The following is a 22,581-nucleotide window of genomic DNA, read 5'->3' on the forward strand; positions in this document are numbered from 1 at the left end:
ACCACAGTTTGCTCTCCGGAGGGGTCCAGTGATCCAGCTGTGTGACAACGTCATAACTAATTGCTGTCGCTTCCGAATGAAACATGCTGAGCGTGGAGCATTCCGCTTCCATAAAGACAACCTGATCCATTCCTCAGACTTCGCCTCCTCGCTCCAAAGGTGGGGCTAGGGGTTGTCACACCTACTGCTAGCTCTGAGTCCAAAATAGTTTAACTCAGGCTAGTGCTTAACTCATTCAATCCTCGAACGCATCTGTCATTTTAGATTTCTTTGGCTATTCAAAAATAGCAGATCTACAAGCGCATAGTGCGGTACAGAGTGCCATGTTATGAGCTTGTAGTTCTGTAGATCAGATTTTTCTTTTTGAAAAATTGGGAACATTTGTGCAAATCTTTGAATATATATCAAAATAAAAACATATATATTCAAAGATTTGCAAAAATGTTCAAGTTTTTTTCAGAATTAGCGCTATGAGCTTGTATATCTGCTATTTTTTGATAGCCAAATAAATCTTAAAATGACACAGATACGTTCCCAGTCTTAATGGGTTAAATGTGCCATCAGCCATCCTGCAAAGGAATCAGCGTTTAGATGAGGGAAAATGCATAAGGAGAGACATAATGGATGGACGGATGGAAGGGGGGATGGCTGAGTAAGAGGAGGGAGTGTTGGTCGGTGGCTCAGAATGGGTCGTATAGTTTTGTTTTTTACCCCCTTGTTTCTCCACAATTTAGTCGTTATGCCAATTGATTCCTCCCCACACACATTGGTGTGTTGTCCCTGCTGTTGTATCCTACTGACTCACCTGCCAGTGAGGAGCCCCCACCGGGAGGACGTAGGGCCTTCGTCCTACTCCTCCCGCCCAACACTCCCTGCTGACAGGTGCCGCCCCAGCCCGTAGGAGTACCTGCAATGACCGATATCACCTTCCCCTTCCCTCCCCCGAACTCGGGCCAATTGTGTTCGCATAGACGCCCGACAAAGCCGGTTGCACCGCGGTGGATTCGAACCCACAACCTCCGTGGTGGTGTGCAGGGACTTTACCACTGCACCACCCGAGAAAGAAAAAAAAAAAGTGCTTTGCTTGATTGGGACCTAATTACCATAACAAGCTCTTGTGTTGGCAGAGTATTATACTAACGCAAGGGCTATATTGAAGCCCTCACATATGTCGGAGAGGCGGCAGGGTTTTATCTGGGCTTTTATGGAATTTGGACAGAATCTCAAGCAAACGGTGGCTGGCTCATCAAAGGGGCCTGGTGGATGATGGAACATCATATCTGAAGGAACCCTGACAAAAGGAGACGTTGACCCATTCTTAATCTTTGATTAGGTCGTTCTTTTCATGTTGCTCTGTCGAGTGCAGGGCGGGAAACTAGGGGCGCTTTTCGACAAAGAGTAATGACATGTAACCGAGAGTCCCTCTGTCCTTCACCCCGCTGTGTTCGACACGAGCGTGTGGCTGGAAGAAAAGAAGAGAGGAAGAGATGGAGGATGGGGAGGTCAGACGGGAGCCTTTAAACAAAGAAAATCATTGTCATCAGCCTCCCACTGATAATACAGATTGTCAGAGCGAGTGATGGAGTAATTGCGTTAGGGCGTTTTCACACTTGGACACTTTCAGCCCCTTAAGTAGACTCAGACCATGATTCACTCCAAATGAGAATAAACACTGTTCAGGGGCCTGCCGTGAGACTAGTCCCACCAGGGCCCCTGCCCCAGGGGGCCACAAGTGCACCGTTGCTCCAGTCCGCACCAAACTTGGCACAAACACTGTTCAGGGGACTGACATGGGAATAGTCACACCAAAAAAAAGCATAAATTGCACACATATGAGTCACTACAGCAGTGTTTAAAACTTCAAATGGCCATAACTCTGTGACCATTGCTCTGATCAGCTCACTATGGGACTAGATTTGAAGGACTCGTAGCCGCTTTCAAATCTAGTAGTGAAACTAGCCGATCTACAAGCTCACAATGCGTAGTTGTGTGTGCTTTTTATTTTATTTTTGAGAAGCTTTTGAAATTATAATGACCCAAAAGTTAAATTTAGAAAAAATAAAAAAATAAATAAAAGGATATTTACTCACGACCCATAAAAAATGTGTCAATGGCCCAAAACTGGCATGGGTCCCGACCCATTATTTGGGAAACACTGGTCCAAAATGCATTTCTTTTTATAACCCAGTTGTTGCTTGCCATCCCCTAAGTAAGCGCGAGTAAACATGGAGGGAGGAAGGAGGCCTTATGTGTGAATGTCTGAATGGGGGAGACGTGGATAGACTGAGAACGTGGGGCTCTTTGCCAGACACGTTCCTTATATTAACCCATTAAGACCGGGAACGCATCTGTGTAATTTTCAGATTTCTTTGGCTATTCAAAAGATTGCAGATATACAAGCTCATAGCGCGGCACTGAGTGCTATTTGTTTTTTCTTTTTCGTGTAAATGTGTGAAAATCTTTGAATATATATATATACAGTATATACATTTTTTTTGTCAAATCTTTAATTATGGGGGTCCCTGTAACAAGATATTTTGAGATGGGGGGGGGGTCCGTGGACAAATACATATCATTTTGGGTGGTCCTTGACATGAAAAAAGTTTGAGAACCACTGATATTATAGCAACATACATTTTTTTTTTAAACTGTTAGGATTTAGAAGACATTCGTAGAATCCCCCAGAAGCAAAGATTTGAGTTACAAATGTTCGCTTTAAAAAATATATATATATTCAAAAATTTGCAAACATTTTCAAGATTTTTTCAAAAATAACTGATCTCTTGAATAGCCAGAGAAATCAAAAAATGACACAGGTGCGTTCCCGGTCTTAACGGGCTAATTGATTACAGCTCTCTGTGCGTCTGCCACGCTCAGTGTCTCCCAGGCAGCCAGCTATGTGTGCGGGCAGGGAGGCGCATTGTTGCTTCGCCTTTTGTTTTCTCTTAATCTGCTCCGCCGTGTTGGAACAGGTTTTTTTTTTTTTCTTCTTTTTAAATGGAGGCATGATTACTTTTCCTGTTGCACGGGGTGGCAACTGTCGCCGACAAAAACACTGTGACAACACACCATAGTGATTGGGGACAGCTGTTGTTATCGTTGCTTGCTTCTGCTGTAGTATAATCCCTCCAAACTAGATATGATAGACTGGAGAGACACACACAAACACGTTTGTATTACTATACTTGTGAGGACATAAACATTTTAGGACCGCATCAAAAATAGCCCATAAATGGCAGATCTACATGCCCACATCGTGGCACGTTGTGAGCTTGTAGATCGGCTACTGTATATTCCAGTGCGTGACGCTGGCATGCAGCGTATGAATATATCCCTAACCCCCAACCCAAAACTTTTCCTAATTGTAAGCATAATTCTAACTATCTTTTCTTTTTCTTTTTTTGTGAGGACCAGGAAAATGGTCCTTACAATGTCTGTTTCTCTATTTCTAAGGCTTGTGGAGACATTTGGCCCTCATAATGATAGGAATCCAAGTGTGCGCACACACGCAAACGCACACACGCATGCCTCAGCCTTGCCTCTGAAAGAAAGAAACTTTATTGTCATTGTATGGCAGACTTCTCAGAGACCTAGCAGTAGAAAATCTTTCGAGCTCGATGAACCAAAGGATAATTGGCCATATATCAAAGCTGAGGACTTTTCTGTTGTCCGTTGCCTTACATTATTTTTTTATTTTGTATTTCTCCTGCTGCACATTATAACAAATTCTCATATTATCTTGTTTTATTTGAGCTTATTAATATCTTCTATTCTCTTGACGCTTTAATACAAATGTTTAATTGTATTCAAATGTCCCTTTTTTTTTTTTTTTGGTTGTAATGCTGGTTGGGGTTCAGTGTCTTGCTCAATGTTAATGTTTCGTGTAAAGCAGTGGTTCTCAAAGTGAGGTCCGGGGACTTACATCGTTCCTGACATGCATCATTCCTGACATGCATGATTCCTAACATTCATCATTCCCATCTTACATCTTTCCCGACTTACATCATTCCACTTGCATCATTCTTGACATACAGTACATCATTCCTGATATGCATGATTCCTAACATTCATCATTCCCATCTTACATCTTTCCCGACTTACATCATTCCACTTGCATCATTCTTGACATACGTCATTCCTGACATACATCATTCCTGACTTACATGGTCTCCAGCACCTGCCTAGTAACATAAACTTCCCTATAGTTTGATGAGTGTGCAAAAATCGTGCTTCTTTCCAACCTCTCCCTCCCAGATAATGTACAGTATGCTCAAAGGGTCTGTGTAATTGAGGCCACATATGGAGCTGTTTGGATGAAGCTAATATGAATAATGAGTCTGTAACTCTGCTCTAAAATGGGGTATCCCCCTAGCTAGGCCGAGCTGGAAATACTTTACGTTCGCTGGCTGCTAGCAGGACCAGCAGTGAGCGTAGGCAGAATGCCACAGGAAAGGACTGTGGTCCTCAGCACAGATGGCGTACAAGCCTTTTCCGGATCAGGGCCCCATTTTGAAAATCTCGAAAGTGTTTGCGGCCCACCCATGGGCGGGCCTAGTGCATTTTCAGAGCATGTTTATTTGAATGATCAAGCAGTCGATTTGTGTTCCGGCTTGGATCAATGGAACTAAAGTAGTATACTTTAACCACTTAAACCCTCTAGACTAAGAATTAAGTTCCTGTTTATCGGTATCACAGTGAGAACTCATGTTTCAAGGTTTAAAGAAGAAAAATAGCACACACTGGAACTCCAAAGGTAATGGGTTTATTACCACCAAAAAAGTTACGTTTTGAGCCAGTTGGCTTGGTGGTAATAAACCCATTACCTTTGGAGCGGTCTCCAATGTGCGGTCTCTATTCATTTACTGTTGTTCACTTCTGCCCTGCTCTTCTATTTGTTGTTTTGAAGAAAACAATTCAACCTTAGTGTTTTGTCAATTATTTGGTGACGCACTTGCAATACCCTCACGGCCCACCAATGGGCTACGGCCAGGCCCCCAGAGTTGCTGAGAAACATTGAAGCCGCCACCCCAGTGGCCAAAGCTGGAACTGCAGGCGGGAGAAATACATGCACGAGGAAAAAATACTGAGATATTTATATATATAAATATATATAATATAATATAAATATGTAAACATATTATACATAAATACATATGCATTTACATATAAATATGCATCTCCAGTGTATTCAATAAATATCTTGCGTTCATGGCTCGACACACAGGCTCGTTCATGGAGGTAATTCGTCACAAATTACCTCGCGAATTACCTCGTAGGACGCAAAAAGGACACTAGTGCGTATGCTCATAACTCTATGGCTGCTCGAAACAACTCAAAAACGACCCAATATTTCTACTTCCGGCAGACTTCCGGGTGCTTCAAAACGCCACTGAGCTCTTTCATTGAAATGAATTGCTGGGGTCGGGGCAATCCGCCCTTTGTTATATTATACCTCTATGGCTACAGCCCACAGGTGGTGAATCACTGCCTTACTCTTCGCTGACCGCTTATAGTGGACCAGCAGTGAGTGGCAGGCAGAACGCCACAGGAATAAAGGAATGTGTGGGATCAAGCTCGTGGCAGCACAGATGGCGTGCGCTAATGACGGGGCTAACGAGCCCCTTAGATAAAAAGAAAAACGGATCACGTCTCGTGGCCGACAGGAAATCAAGAGCTATACACGCCGTTTGCAGGGGAACGCGAGACCTTTCTGAGCGAAAGGGAAAAAGATCAAATGTCAGCACGCCGCCTCCTCCCTCATCAGATACTATAAGCCCTGGATGGACAAGAGACTTGCGCTCGTGCCTTTTTTTTTGTGCTCTTGACAGTTGCCGTTAACTCATTAAAGCCGGGAACGCATCTGTGTGTAACCACTTTAACCATTATTGTATACTTTGGCTATTCAAAAATAGCACATATACAAGCTCATAGCGTGGCACCGAGTGCCTTTTTATAAAATCATGAACATTTGAATGTGTATATACTTTTGAAGCGAGCATTTTTAACTAAAATCTTCGCTTCTGGGGGGTCCCTGGAACAACATTTTGGGTGGTCCTTGACATGAAAAAAGTTTGAGAACCACTGATATTATAGCAACATAATCAAAGTAAAAAAAACTGTAGGATTTAGAAGACATTTGTAGAATCCCCAGAAGCAAAGATTTGAGTTAAAAATGTTCGCTTTAAAATATATATATATACGTATTCAAAGATTTGCAAAAAAAATCTCGATTTTTCAAAAATAGCAGATCTACAAGCTCGTAGCGCGGCACTCGGTGCCGCGCTACGAGCTTGTAGATCTGCTATTTTTGAATAGCCCAAAGAAATCTTAAAATGAGACAGCTGCGTCCCCGGTCTGAATGGGTTAACAAGATCCTATCTGTCTGACAACATCTTTTTCCTTCTCTGGTCTCCTGAGTGGAGGAGGCAGGCGGGCTGCTATCACCCACAGATCAGTGAACCTCTATCTCACATACACACTGCCTCAAGTATGGTGGTGGACAGTAACCAAGTACATATACTGGAGTACTGTACATTTTGCTTTGAGTGTCTGTACTTTACTCCACTCCACTCCACTCCATGTCTATGAAGGAGTTATTAATTAACCACTTGAGCCCTATTTGAAATATAGTGAAATATATACAGTAGGCAATTATTTTCAGTACAGATATTTTCTGGAAAGTTCTGGAAAATCAGTTTTTTTGGGGCGGGGGAAATGTTGAAATATGTATACAGCAATGCATTGATATAAACAAATGGAATACTGAAGTCGTTTTTTAAGCGTGTACTTTTGAATACTTGACTGAGCAACTTTCACTTAGCCTATTGTTATCCGAGTTTCGACACTTCCCTACAACTTGTGACGCGACGCGACAGTGTACCCACCGCCCATCCAACAGCAGATTTAACAGTGTACCCACCGGCCATTCAACAGCAGATTTAACAGTGTACCCACCAGCCATTCAACAGCAGATTTAACAGTGTACCCACCGCCCATCCAACAGCAGATTTAACAGTGTACCCACCAGCCATTCAACAGCAGATTTAACAGTGTACCCACCGCCCATCCAACAGCAGATTTAACAGTGTACCCACCGCCCATCCAACAGCAGATTTAACAGTGTACCCACCGCCCATCCAACAGCAGATTTAACAGTGTACCCACCAGCCATTCAACAGCAGATTTAACAGTGTACCCACCGCCCATCCAACAGCAGATTTAACAGTGTACCCACCGCCCATCCAACAGCAGATTTAACAGTGTACCCACCGCCCATCCAACAGCAGATTTAACAGTGTACCCACCGCCCATCCAACAGCAGATTTAACAGTGTACCCACCGGCCATTCAACAGCAGATTTAACAGTGTACCCACCAGCCATTCAACAGCAGATTTAACAGTGTACCCACCGCCCATCCAACAGCAGATTTAACAGTGTACCCACCAGCCATTCAACAGCAGATTTAACAGTGTACCCACCGCCCATCCAACAGCAGATTTAACAGTGTACCCACCGCCCATCCAACAGCAGATTTAACAGTGTACCCACCGCCCATCCAACAGCAGATTTAACAGTGTACCCACCGCCCATCCAACAGCAGATTTAACAGTGTACCCACCGGCCATTCAACAGCAGATTTAACAGTGTACCCACCACCCAGCCAACAGCAGATTTAACAGTGTACCCACCGGCCATTCAATGGCAGATTTTCGTCAACAAAAGCTTTCCAACACTTTTTTCGACGTCGGCTCAGGAGGTTAGAGTGGCCGCTTGGTAAAACGGAAGTTTCCCGGTTCGATCCCCGGCTCCCCCTGAGTTGGTGTCGAAGTGTCCTTGAGCAAGACACTGAACACCAACCTGCTCCCAACAATGAGCAGGTTGGTGCCTTGCATGGTTTCCTCTGCCATCCGTGTGTGAATGTGAGTGTGAATGGGTGAATATAGCACTTTGGATAAAGGCGCTGTATAAATGCACCATTTTCCATTTAAGTAAGTAGGCCGGAGAGGCTTATTGTCGATATGTTCCATTTAAGATCAGTGAAGCTGTCTGACACGCACAGCCTCAAGTGGAGTGCATGTGTCCCTTGACTCTACTGGGGGATGAAGGGCTCTGGTCTGATCATTATAATCATCACCTCATGTATCATCATCATCGTCACCATTAACATCATAATCATCTGCACCACTAGCTACATTATCATCATATTCAGGCCTGTTGCTCCCTGACTTCACTGAGTGAACGCTTACTGCGTGCGTGCGTGCGTGCGTGCGTGCGTGCGTGCGTGCGTGCGTGCGTGCGTGCGTGCGTGCGTGCGTGTGTGTGTGTTTATGTATAAATTATATATATATATATATCATTCACTCTGGGCGCGCCACAATTTGTTTGGAGTGACCCCAATTCAATATTATGTCGATGTAAATGGGCGACATCAAGCGTTACTTTACGTCTATACCCAGAGCAACGTGAATAGAGCAATATACGTGAATCGCGCAAGATGAACTCAAGCCATTACATTTTTTTGTTTTGTTATTTTTTAGGCTTTTGTTGAGCCTTTATTTGATAGTTATATATAGTTGAGACAGTCAGGAAACAGAGAGAGAGAGAGGGGGAGAGAGGGAGAGAAAAGAGGGCAGTGACATGCAGCAAAATGGTCCAGGGACTCGCTGTCAGGCATTGGAACCCATGTGGTACGTGACCTAACCACTCTGCTATCAGGTCACCCCGCCTCAAACATTTCACCAAAGTGAACACATGTTAACCATGCAGCATCCATTTGAAGATGTAGTTTGCTGGATTTCCTGAGCCAGTGGTTTTCAAAGTGGGGGCTGTGGCCCCCAAAGGTTGCCAGTTTTTTTTTGTATGTATTTATTTCCGTTTTCACTTACTTTCAATTCAAATTCAAGCAGTGGTAAAGTGCCCACCACCGCGGAGGTTGTGGGTTTCGAATCCACCGTGGTGCATCCGGCTTTGTCGAGCGTCTATACAAACAAAATTGGACCGTGTTCTGGGGAGGGAAGTCGGATGGGGAGGGTGATAATAGTCACTGCACATACTCCTACCGGCTGGGGTGGCAGCTGTCAGCAGGGAGTGTTGGGCGGGAGGAGTAGGACAAAGGCTCTACGTCTTCTGGTGGGGGCTCTTCACTGGCAGGTGAGTCAGTAGGATACAACAGCAGTGACAACACAATGTGTGTGGGGAGGAATCAATTGGCATAACGACTACATTGGGGAGAAAAAAGGGGTAAAAAGCTAAACAAATAAAAAAATAAAAAATTGACAGTCTATCCAATTTCAACCTGGCTTTCCTGTTTTGGGCATGCCTTTATTGTCAGAATTGTTCAAACTAGGCCTGGGCCGCAGCGTGGCTGTCCAGGCACCCTAGGCTGCAATGCCAGCCTGGCAGCGTGTCGCGGTTTTGAATCCCGATCCCAACGACCTTTTGCTGCGTGTCACTCCCCATCTCTCTCCCCATTTCCTGTCAGTCTACTGTCCTATCATTAAAGGCTTCAAAGCCCAAAACATTAATCTTAAAAAAAAAGGAATTGTTCAAAACAGAAGATATGCAAGCTCATAATGTGTTTGCAATGTGACACATTGTGAGCTTGTAAATAAAAAACTAAATAAAAAAGGAATTAAGGCATTTCACAATAGGGAGGCCATAAGCCCTGTGATACAACACCTGTGAATTGTCTAGTGAGAGACAGTAATGTATGTCTCTGGTAAGCACACGTGCGCCGTGCTGGCTTGTTTTACCAAGCTTAACAAGCACACAGGTAAACATACCCATCACCGCTGTCACTGTCAGTTGAGCAGAGTGACACGGCTCCCTCCATTTCAAGCGATGCAATTATTTTGATGGCGTCCGGTGTGAATGCACCTTGAGAGCGAGTGCTCAGAGCTGGATGACTTACATCCAGCTCGGAGCAATTCAGCTGTCAGATTGCGAGACGTACAAAACAACACGCATTCATCTGGTGGTAGTGCTTCCCTGCCGTTAACCGCTCCTTCGGAGTGTGACAGTGGATTTTTTAATGCGTTCATAGCTATGTGCACATGTTTGTGTTATTTGTGCATGTGTGTCTGCACATGTGTTTGCATGTGTGTCTGCAAAGCAAAGATAATGTGCCATTCTGCCTCCTGTGATGAAATAGCCAGAGTGGTAAATTACACCTTGTGGGAAAAAAAATGACAAGAGGTCTGTCTGCCTATACTGCAGTCACTGGGGGCAAAACGTGTTGATGTTTCCGTCTGTCTTTTATAGCTCCAACGGGAGAGAGAAAAGAGAGCGAGAAAGAAAGAAAAGAGCCCGTCCCAGTTCCTTGCCCTGAGGTCCCCCTCAAGGTTCACACTTTTGTTCATGTGGGAGAAACGTGGACATCAGAGTGGGGTGAAGTGTTCAAGGGAAAATCAGAGGCTTTGAGAGCAGAATTGTAGTAGAGGACTCACGGAGCAGTTTGTATCGTGAGTGCATTCACACAGAACGTGGATATTATTACGAAAGGGATAGTGAATGTAAGTCACTTTAAACGGCCCCCAAATTGATATATATTTGTTAGCGGACCCCCATCTGAAAAGGTTTTGTGCCAGGTACCCCCAGAAGAGAAGATTTATGTAAAAAAAAAAAATTCAACATTTTCCAAATATATACAATGCAGCACAAAGTGATGCGCTGTGAGCTTGTAGATCTGCTATTTTTGAATAGCCAACGTATAAATGGATAAAGTGGTTAAGATAATTGTGATGCTATGTTAACTACTTTTGCTGGGGACCCCCCAAGGACCCCTGGGTGTCCCCGGACCCCACTTTGAAAGCCCCTGCTGTAGAGAAATGAACCCTGATGGGGTGCTAAGACCCCGACACAAAGTGGATGCGTCCCTTATCACCCCGAATGCGAAATAAATAGCCAGTCTACGAGCTCACAGACAGTGCAACACGTGACATGAAATTTGCTATTATTGTTCACTCCAGAATAGGGATGCTAGGGTTCAAGTTTTTTTTATCTGTATTCCCTCTCACTGACTGACTGACTGACTGACTGACCTCTGTGATGCTTTATAGCAGTGGTTCTCAAAATGGGGTCCTGGGGATCCCCAGGGGTCCTTGGATGGGGTTCCAGGGGGTCCCCAGCAAAATGAGTTAATATGGTATCACAATCCTTTCAACCACCTTAACCATAGCTTATACTTTGGCTGCTCAAAAAGTGCACAAGCTCACATTTATTGAAAATATTCAAAACATCTTGAATAATTCTAAACAACACAAATTTCCTCTTCTGGGGATCCATGGCACAAAGTCTTTTTGAGATGGGGGGCAAATGCTGCTGCATATCAAAAAGTTTGAGAGCCACTGCTTTTTAGATCAGCATGATGCTTTTATACAGCTGTATGGAACACATCTCCCCCGACTCTCTCTTTATCACGATAGCAACGAGCCACACAGGAACGCTTCTCATCGTGTTCTCCTCTGTGTGAGGATTGTTGCATGATGCACCGCGCATTGTGAGCTCGAAGGTTGGCTGTTTTCGACGCATGACACCGTCACACAAAAGCATAAATAAGGCCTGGTCACGACCTAATGCAGAGAGTGTCTATAGGGGCGGGACTTCCGTCGTACGTATTTCCCCTGGAAACAATCATTTTCGACCAATCACAACACGTGTTTCATTCACGGAGAATGTAAACAGATTCGTAAAGTGTCGATGTCATTTCCTTGGGCGGTACTTCCGCCAACTTCCGTTTAGACACACAACCGGATAGGTCTTGCCCAACGTGCTTAAACCCTAGCATCAGTATTAGTGGGTAGAGCTTTCGCAGAAAATAGCAGATCTTGTGAGCTTGTCGATCGGCTATTTTCAGCAAAAGCTTTTCAACACAATAACAGAAAACAGAAAAGACACTAGTGTTGAGGGACTCCGGTCAACCATTTAGGTTTTAAGTGTTTAATGAAGGCAAAAAAAACAACCTAAAAATGTCTGGTGTTTGTGCGCTTGTATTAGAATGAACGTAATACGTTATTTTTCCTTTTATCTTTTTATTACCCTTTTTTCTTCCTTCCCCCTGTGGAGCGAAATTCCCCTCCAGCACTGTGGCTGCAAATTAGTCTCACAACTACAGCCTCACGGCTTGCAACCCACTCACTATAAGTACTTAACTGACAGATAAGGATTGGATAATTCAATCAACAAGCTATTTCCATTTGTGTCTACGTTTATTGCCTCCTGTCATGCGATATATGGAAAGGAACGAGAACTCAAGTCCTGGTATCATTAAAGTACGTCAGACTGCTCTATTTAGAGTATTTGTGTTAAAGTGCTGATGATAAAAACATATAAAAGCAAGATAAGAAAAACAAGCAACAAGGTGAAAACTAACAATGAAAAATAACAAGGAAATTATAATGAAGATGAAAACGAAACACAATCCAACACAACTTTCAATTTAAGAGCAACAACAAAAAAATAATAAATAACACAAACAAGAATTAAATCAATTAAAAGCAAGGTAATTTTGACTTGATAGCAACACGTTTTTCAGAAAACTCTTAGGATTTAGAACTAAAACTAAAAAATATCAGATATACAAGCTCATTGCCAGCTTGTATATCTGCTATTTAAAAAAAAAACTCTGGTGGGTATAGCAACCCCCCAAAATCATATTTGAACTGGGGACCCCCCCCCCAGTTCAACTCGGTTCCACAGATAAATATTGTGAAAATAGCTACAAGCTCACTGCGAGGCGTTGTGAGCTTGTAGATCGGCTATTTTCACATGTTTGCCTCTTTTTTTCCTTTTTTTTTTTTTTTTCTATAATTTTTATCCCACGATTTTGTAACCCTATTTTTAACACCCAGTGCCAATTGTCTATGTAATCCTGGGCACTACCTTCCCTCTGCCAACCTAGGGAGGCCAGGGCCGAGCTCATACCTCCTTCAATGCATGAGAGCCAACTCTTTCTTATATTTGACAATTTGGCCAATTTGGTATTAAAAAGGTCTTAAAAGTCATTACATTGTAACTTTAGAAATGTGCAGATATGCTGCTGTATGCACGTATACTGTATGTTGGTTGCACATTAATCTAATCATCTGGGGGACCCCCTAAAATAATTTGTGGTTACCCAGTTTGCAAACCACTGTTTTCCGGTATACAGTAGTAATGCATGTGTCGTCGTTTGTGTGTTTCCGCAGGATTGGTCTTTTGCTCCTGGACAAGCCTCTGGACAGGGAGACCACTGACCAGTATCGTCTTATTGTCACTGCCTCTGATGGATACCCTGGAGGGGTGAGACACACACACACACACACACACACGCACACACACACACACACACACACACACACACACACACACACACACACACACACACACACACACACACACACACACACACACACACACACTGTCCTTTACCCATGTGACTTCACAAAGTTAAAGTCCCTTTCACACATGTCCCCATGTGTGCTTTAAATCCTTAGAATCTAGAAATCCCATGTTTTTCCCCCAAAAAATGTCCCTAAAGGAGAGATTATCTTGCTCTATCTTGCCCTCATTTAGTATTCCAGGATGTACAATTGATTTATTGATTGATATCTTTATTGATCATGAAATAAAACATAATGTCACATGTAACATACATCTAAGCCACCATAATCAAAAGGATAATGCAAACAAATCTTACAGCTTGTTTCCAATGTGGTCCTTAGTATGAGGTGTGTATGAGGTCATGTAGTGGTGCGTGTATGTGAGTGTATGAAATGTATAGCGTTCATGATGTGCTAATGTGTCTCTGGGCACATAATGAAGAAGTCTCTGAGTGGATGTGTGGGTGTATACCTTTTACAATATTGACACAAAAGTCCAACAAAATCTAATCAAATAATTCAAAAAATACAAATTTTCACTGAAACAAATCGCAGGAACCACAATGCCGACTATCTACCCAGTTCCCTATTTAGAAACAGCTTGCCAACTCAAAATGAATATGTACACAGCTGATCCTCCAGAGTGTGGTTAATCCAACAAGCATCCACATAGAACATTTTGAACAGAAACACCTAACGCGTCGAGCTTTCCCCACAAGAAAATGCATATGTATTTAATTCAGTCTGTCCAGAAGCAGGGATAAAGGGTGGGATATCAAAAGCAGAGGCATGGATTTGATCATAATTCCCACCCCCCGCACCCCCAGCCAATGCAACTCTAGGTACCTTCATGAATGGCCCACTATAGTGTAACGAAATGCACACATTATGGCTCTTTTGGACTACAAGAACAGTGAATCATGCTGTGCCGTGAAATATATTTCACAGGATGTGGGTTTGTTTCCGTGCGCTGCGGCTCGGTTTCAGATACGGTTCTCAGAACCAAATTTAGGTCCCGCTAAGGTGGTGGTGCTAACGTACGTTCTGGAAGCCCAGAATTCAGAACTCGTAGTTTAGTGAAAATGTACGAGTTTGTTTTCTTATTACTTACCTCTCCGTTCAGGTGTGGTTGTGGTTTTAATGGAAATCATAGTGTACTGTAGGATGGCATCCCAAGCACCCCAAGTGTTTTGTGTGTTTACATTCACAGAGGTCTTGTCTCTTGTGATTTAGTCTGCACACACACACCACACACACACACACACACACACACACACACACACACACACGCACACACACACAAACTCGCGTGCGCAAGCACTTAGTGTTAACAGATGCAGCACCCTCTAGGTGCTGTGGTACTCTGTGTCAGTGTGTGCGCCGGTGAGAGAGAAAGGCAATCAGCATCAGTGGTGGTGACAGCTCATCAGCTAATGTTCATTACCTCTCACACACAACATGTTAAAGAGACCTCGAACCTCCCGATCCCCACACGCACGCACACACACACACACACACACACACACACACACACAAACACACACACACACACACACACACACACACACACACACACACACACACACACACACACACACCCCTACCTCCAACATTCCACACACACACACAGCTGGATGGGAGACTGGGCCGGCCCAGGTCAAGTCTGATTAAATTAGGATGGTTTATATGATCATCAGGTATACCTGCCAGGAGATGGAGGGGGCCAGCATTCATGTTCTGTTACGCTGTGTGTGTGTGTGTGTGTGTGTGTGTGTGTGTGTGTGTGTGTGTGTGTGTGTGTGTGTGTGTGTGTGTGTGTGTGTGTGTGTGTGTGTGTGTGTGTGTGTGTGTGTGTGTGTGTGTGCCTGCGCGTGCGCCTGCGAGTGCTCGCGTGGATATTCTTGTGCACACTTACAGTACAGTGCGTGCATTCATGGGTGTAAGTCTGAGTGCATCCACTTGTGCGTGCATGTTGTGTTGTGTTTTGATTGATTGGGGTTTTAAAAGAGCCATAGCAGCCAACAACCCCTGGCTTCTGTTATTGCAGGAGCCGTACATATCCCTGGGGTGGGGAGTACACACAGGAGGAACTAGAGATCCCTGGGGTGGGGAGTAGACGCAGTAAATGTACTATAGTTACTGGCGGTCAAAGAGGTCAACGGAAAGAACAGAATGAAAGCCTTAACCTCACCACAATGAGGTGACCGCACGGCCAGGAAGACTGTCTGACCTTAATGTTGATAGAGGGGATTGTGGTGACCAGCGCTTTTCACCTGTGTGTGTGTGTGTGTGTGTGTGTGCGCGTGTTCAGGACGTGTGCGTCCCACACATCTTGTCACCGCAGGACATTATTAGCTGACCCCTGTGGGCTAAAGGTCACCGCCATGAGGAACTGCGGTCACAATGGGAACAGAGCGGGCTGGCATTTTAGAGTGTGTGTGTGTGTGTGTGTGTGTGTGTGTGTGTGTCTGTTATTCCTAGAGAGCCAAATGTCCCCACAATTTAAGAACTTTTGACTTTGACCTCTTAATGGATGATAAACATGATGTAAAAATACATACAAGAAATAGTAGCATTTAGAAAATAGACATTTTTAGGACAATTTTGGTAGCCGCCAAATATGGCGAAGACGCTGTTACTTGTACCCCTTGTATTGTATCTCTTATGTGGACATAAATACATTAATATGTGTCTATTGTTTGTTATTCCTATACCTTTTAATGCTACAATTTAAGAAATAGCAGCATTTTGAGGTACATTTTCCTCGTCCTCACAAGATAAATTGTTGTTTTATGGTTTAACCCAATCAATCCGGGAACGTCATATTAGATTTCTTTGGCTACCACGCTATGATCTTGTAGATCTGCTATTTTTGAAAAATCGTGAAAATGTGTGCAAATCTTTGAATATATATTTTTTTAAAGCGAACATTTGTAAAATATTTTGTTCCAAGGACCTTCAGAAGCGCGTGTGGATGAAACAAGCACGAACGCAACGCTTTGCTTCTACCGTTTGAAACCCTAGTGCACCTGCTCGGTGTTCAAAACTTCCGCATTTGGGCACCCAAATGTAGTGCCCAAATGCGGAAGCAGAGGTACTTCCGGTTGCTTCAAACGCCAGTGAGCAACTTTCATTGAAATGAATAGCTGCGGGCAGTCTGCCCTCTAGATATATTATAACTCTATGGACTATACCCACGCTTCCCTACCTGCCCGCTTGCCTCTCATTGAAAATGAATTACTATTAGGCGCGTCATTCGCTTCGCTGTCTGAAAAGCCCATTAGACTTGCAATTAGGAAAAAAGATTCAGATTAGGATTGTCCATTTGCATATGTACAGTTTCCAATAATAATGACAATCATAAAATTGTGATGTCCTCACAAGCATATAGAAAAACAAATGTGTGTGTGCGCACGAGCATGTGCGTGCTTGCCAGTGTGTACCCATACTTGTGTGTATATACATGTGTGTGCGACTGCGTGCATGTTGGTGGGGTGATGTGGCACTCATGCAGAGAGAGAGAGAGAGAGAGAGGGAGAGGGAGAGAGAGGCATGATATGTAATTAGAACAGAACTTCTGTAACCATGGGAACTTGACGTGGAGGGGAGCAGCCCTCCCTCCCTCACCTCCCTCCCTCCTTCCCTCCCTGTACTAATCCTCTTTGAATACACACGCACGCACCCACACGCACACAAACACACACAAACACACACAGAATGGGATTTTGTGTTTTCGTCGTCATCACGCTCGGATGAGCAGTCACATGTCAGCTGTTGGTAGCGCGTGAAATGAATGCGTCTCCTCTGTGTCTCCGGCTGTGAGAGTTCTGCATGCGTTCTCGCCGCTGCGTTCGGCTGCCATGATGATATCGCTGCCAGGCTGCATGGCTCTGAGGCTAAACATTCATACGCCGTCAGATGCTGAATGATCCCCACTGTTCCCTCTCTCTCTGTCCCTCTCGGTCTCTCTGTCTCTCTGTCTCTCTGTCTCTCTGTCTCTCTGTCTCTCTGTCTCTCTCTCTACAATTTACTATTTAGGCATTTAGCACAGTTTTTCTCAAACTTTTTTGTGCCAAGGATCCCCACATTAATATGTATTTGGCTGCGGAACCGCATCTGAAAAATATTTTGTGCCAGGGACCCCCAGAAGCAATTTTTATTTTTTTATGAAAAAATGTCATCTTAAAAATAATGATGTGTATATAGCCTATATATATTCACAGATGTTTTTTAAAATAACAGATTAAAAAAACAAGTCTCATAGCACGGCACGAGGTGACACGCCATGAGCTTGTATATCTGTTTTTTTTTTATAGCCAAAGGGATTGTGATGCTGTATTAACTAATATGCTGGGGAACCCCCCCAAGGACCCGGACCGCACTTTTAGAACCAATGATGTAGCAGACACTCTTATCCAGAGTGACTTACAATAAGCAAGATAAGCAAGGTAATCACATATAGTAGAATGCAGAGAGACAGTGTAGTGCCTCAGTAATAAACTATAGGATCCCAGGTAAACCAAGAACCTAGCATCAGTCTAAAAATGATATACTATCAAAGTAGCAATCTGCACATAATAGGAAACTATAGGATCCCATAAACATCTGTTTAGATAACATGCTATCTAAATGACATCCTTAAACATGGTGGTCAAGAAAACAAAAAACAAACCTGATAACGAGTGACAAAGATTACGTCTAATTCCAAATCCTGGTCAATTGCTATATTCTCTCTCTCTCTCTCTCTCTCTCTCTCTCTCTCTCTCTCTCTCTCTCTCTCTCTCTCTCTCTCTCTGTCCCTCTCTCTCTCTCTCTCTGACGAGGCAACACATGATTAATAACAGCCTGTGGCTTCCAGGGTTTGTCACTTGAAAGGCCTTGCATGTGCGAGAGCGTGCAGGCGAGGACCGTGAGGAGGAGAGTTCACTTCACACAGAACCGTTGCCTCTTCTCCTCCACATGATAAATAAATAATAGCAGCTCATTAATCAGCCTCAGACTGACGGTTGGCCGGTGCGTTGCTGCTGCAGCAGAAGCAGTGGGATGCTCACACTGGGTAGGAGTGACCCGCCCCGCAAACAGTGAGGACCTCATTGACCTTATTAGGGCAGGGAGGGGTTCTCGAGACCCAAAAGATATGTTTTTGTATATATAGTCTCTGTCCAAAACAGTTACTTTTCAGGATTCAAATGAAAAAATATATCAATTTTGTGTGACGCTGTAGTATGATCAAGTGTCGCGTTAATTTTCGAAAAAACACAAAAAGATGAAGATTCATGGAATTACATATTTATTTTTGAAAAAGAAAAGGAAATATTTTGAAACAATAATCTATAAAAACGTTCAAAAAGGGGCACGGTGGCGCAGTCGGTAGCGCTGTCGCCTCACAGCTAGAAGGTCCTGGGTTCGATTCCCGCCGTGGGCGCTGGGGGCGTGTCTTCTCTGCGTCATCAGCGCCCGTACCCCAGGTGGGGTTGGCGAAAGGGCCCACTCTCTGTGGAGTTTGCATGTTCTCCCCGTGTCTCCTAGGGTAGTTAATACCCTCACAAAAACATGTAGTAATCATGGTCGCTTATACCGCCTCCCCCATGACAGCCGGGGCGCCTGATGGAGGGGAAAGGAACTGGTTGGAATAACGTGTTCCTTCCACGCGCTACGTCCAACCGGGGAAACTCCCCCCTGTCAGGTGACAAGTTTGTCAGTTGGCTCTCATGCATTGAAGGAGGCATGAGCTCGGCTCTAGGCTCCCTAGGCTGGCGGGGGGAGTGTAGTGCCAAGGATCACTTAGATAATTGGCACCGGTTGAAAAATTATTCCAAAATCGTGGGATAAAAAAATAATGATAAAAAAAAAAAAAACGTAAACAAAATTAAAATTATTACTTGCGTGCGAACCATACAAATTGACCTGCGACCCAAAAAACTTTTTGGGAACCACTGCTTTACTGTAGGTCAGAACTCTTTACAAAATGAAACGCTGAAAGGTGCTCGCTCACATCGCTGCACACACATATCCTCCTGGCGTGTCCTAGTCCTCGTCCCATTCGGACCGAAAAGTTAAATCACCCCCCACCGCACCACCACACCACCACACCACCAAATGAAAGAGGAGGGCGATGGGGAGATCAAGCCACGGACACCGGTTGCTGGCTATGTCAGTCCATCCGTGAAAGAGCTGATTATGTAGCGTTTCAGAAGATGGAACAGAGGCGAGCGACAATGGCAATCCCCCAGAGAAGACGAGGGGGGCCGAGATTGAAGGTGACATTAACTAGGTCATTTCCCCCCGCCGTTCTCCTCTGTAATGCCTCATCAGCCGAGGACGACTTCAAACGACCGAGCGAGCGTCTTGCGGGAGGTATTTATCTTGCATGGCGCGGAGGAGTGTCCTTTGGACATTTGCAATAACAAAAGGTTTTCCAAGAAATCTAATATGCAGCATATTTTCAAAACACCCCCAGATACATAAATACCATATTGACTCTACTTGCTTGTTGAGATATCGCCACAGCAAATTCTTCATGTTATTTACTTCTAATAATTTAAAGACATTCCTGCAAGATTTGTATGGAATTATTTTGATATATTTGAATACATAGTAAGTCAATGGGTCGATTTGATTTGATAAATCTTTTCATGTATTGAAGAATATAATTCTCTACCCGTTAAACATTTGAATGTTTTCATTTACATTTTAGTTACGCACAATAAAATGATCTAAAACAGGGGTGTCAAACTCCTTTTAGGTCACGGGCCTGATTGGTTGAAATGTGACTTTGTGGCTTAACGTTCCTCTGTGTGCACGCATGCAGCACCAGGCAGTGAATCAAGCAAAAACAATGAAGACATGAATAACAACACAGAGATTTAGAAAACGAATCAACTAAAAGCGAGAGTAAAGAAATAAGTCTTGAGCTGTGCTTTAAAGCCATCCACAGAGGGTGCCTGTCTTAGGTGTAATGGAGTTTATTCCAAGCCATCGGCCCGTAGAAGCAGAATGCTGCTTCACCGTGTTTTTTTATATGACATTTTAGGCACTTCGACTAGGCCAGTACTAGAAGACCTGAGGGGGCGGTTTGGAACGTATCTAGGCAGGCAGTCATAGAGGTAGGAAGGTGCCAGACCATTGATAGCTTTATAAACAAGTAAAACATTTTTTTTTAATCAACCATTTGTACACTCTCAGAGTTAGTCTCAGAGTTACACACCCGTAAGGGGCCATTTGGAACACCCTCAAGGAACCATGAGGGTCCCTGGACCCCAATTTTAGACCCACTGGTGTAGCAAAGTGTTTCCAGTGAGCCAATATGCACAGTATCAGCACCCTGACTCTGTTTGACCAGAATGGAACTGAGCCTTCATTAGTATCATTGGCAACACCTGTGAATTTCTTCACAATATGGCTGCTTTGCATAAAGCCTATTCTTTCTTTTTGTCCCTGCAAAAGAACAAGCCCTCAGGCCCCCATGGCCTAGTGTTTAAAGTACATTCCAGATATAGGCTCTAATGTACCCTGACAGTTCCACATTCCCTGTCTCTCTCTCCCTGTTTCCTGTCACTCTTCACTGTACTATCCAAAACTTTTTGTGTTTTTTTTTTAGTAAATGAACGCCCTACTACAGCGTCACACAAAAGCATCACAAGTAGCTGATCCGCAAGCTCAAAACACGTTGTGAAACGACGTTTTGAGCTTGTAGATTTGCTACTTTTGCTACTTTTGAATTTGAATCCTGAAAAGTTTTTGGACATATTAGGTTTCCACCCGACAGAGACGATATAATACTATAAAAGAGTGAACTCTGGCACTGCTACCGGCGTAAATCACTATCCCCTAGTCTCCTCCCTCAGCAGGCTTAATTGAGGGAGAGTTTGCAGAATACTAATAAACAGCTTCCATTTGGGAAATGTGAACATTCCTCTCCCTGCATCTGCCAATGTTTCATGCCTGTGTGCAATGTGAGATCTATTGGTGGTCAAACCCCCTGAGGAGAAAATATGGATGAGGGTATTTCCACCCACAACAGTCTCTCTCTTACTGAGTGAGAGTATATAAAAATGCTAATAGACGGCTTAAATTATTTGGGGAAAGTGAAGAATTGGCTTCCTCACTTCCTTCGTAATGCCAATGGTCAATGCCCACGTGCAAGTTCAGATCGATTGGTCGAAGGACACACATTTTATAGTAATAGGATAGTAGGCTACAAATGCACTGAACAAAGGTAGGATATGCACATCCCCATAGTTTTTTAAACAGGATGCTGGACCCAAAAATAATCAAGTGAAGAAAAAGGGAATGTCCGCACACGATAAACTGCTCTCCCGTCTTTTTGTATTTATTTAACCAAAAGTGAACAACGTTTGGCCCATGTAGGGCTTCATCAGGTTACAGGCGTATGGCTTTGGAACCCTCAAGTAGGTCAGAGTCAGTGGGTGTCATCACTCAATCAGTTACTAAAGTAATAGGTAGGCTGCAGTTAGCCTTGCGTAGCCAGACTACGGTATATCACTCCGTGGATATGAGTCTGGTGCTTCTATGTGGAACATTTTTTTCCCAAGGGGCGGGATCAAAACAATGGCTCTGGACGCAATTGGTTAGACCTACAACCAACTACCAATTACAGTCACCCATAGACAGTCTCCCACGTTTTAGTACCACTACCACTACCACTATTTTGTAAAAGAAGAGGACACTTCTTCCAAGTAGAAGCCACACCAAATTAGAGTAATACGTTCCCACGTTTCCAAACAGGCCAGCATTATGCAAGAGATATTTTGATCTTACCCAGATGAGAGAGGGGGGGGGGCGGAAATGTTCTTGTAAGTACTACTGTGCCGTTCATTAAAGCCCCTCACTTCTTCTGTAGCGATTCTTCTTGGCCTCACACTTGGCGATTAATCACTGTATCCAACATCTGAAACTCAGGGAATAGTTTGGTCCAAATGAAATCCATCATTCCACGGGATTTCCTCAGTCAAGGTGGTCGTGGCAAAAGGTTGAGCAGCCTCAAGAGCGCTGGGGGCACTTGGTAACGGAGTGCGCAATGAATTGCTCACAGCCTACCCAACATGTATAAAACAATTAGAAGTAATAAGGGCACTGAGGAGGGCAAAAGTCAGAAGAACTGGTGCACCGTACCTGTGAGTACCGGCCCACTTCAACAACTGTCTTGCATGATAACATTAAACACATTTCATTGCTGTCTGGCAGAAACCTAGTACGTCT

At 43.9% G+C, this 22,581-nt stretch overlaps 1 protein-coding gene across 1 annotated transcript in view; it reads left to right on the forward strand.

The window, feature by feature from the left end:
- LOC311059381 (protocadherin-15-like) overlaps positions 1-22,581 on the forward strand; it is a gene marked incomplete at its 3' end in the record, with an annotated part of 341,810 nt that overhangs the window by 201,261 nt on the left and 117,968 nt on the right. The window contains exon 18 of the mRNA XM_084077261.1: positions 13,186-13,279. Coding sequence (XP_083933387.1) covers positions 13,186-13,279 — 94 coding nt within the window. The remainder of the gene's footprint in view (positions 1-13,185; positions 13,280-22,581) is intronic.

The sequence above is a fragment of the Gymnoscopelus microlampas genome, assembly GCF_963454915.1.
Source record: "Gymnoscopelus microlampas genome assembly, chromosome: 13".
NCBI lineage: Eukaryota > Metazoa > Chordata > Actinopteri > Myctophiformes > Myctophidae > Gymnoscopelus > Gymnoscopelus microlampas.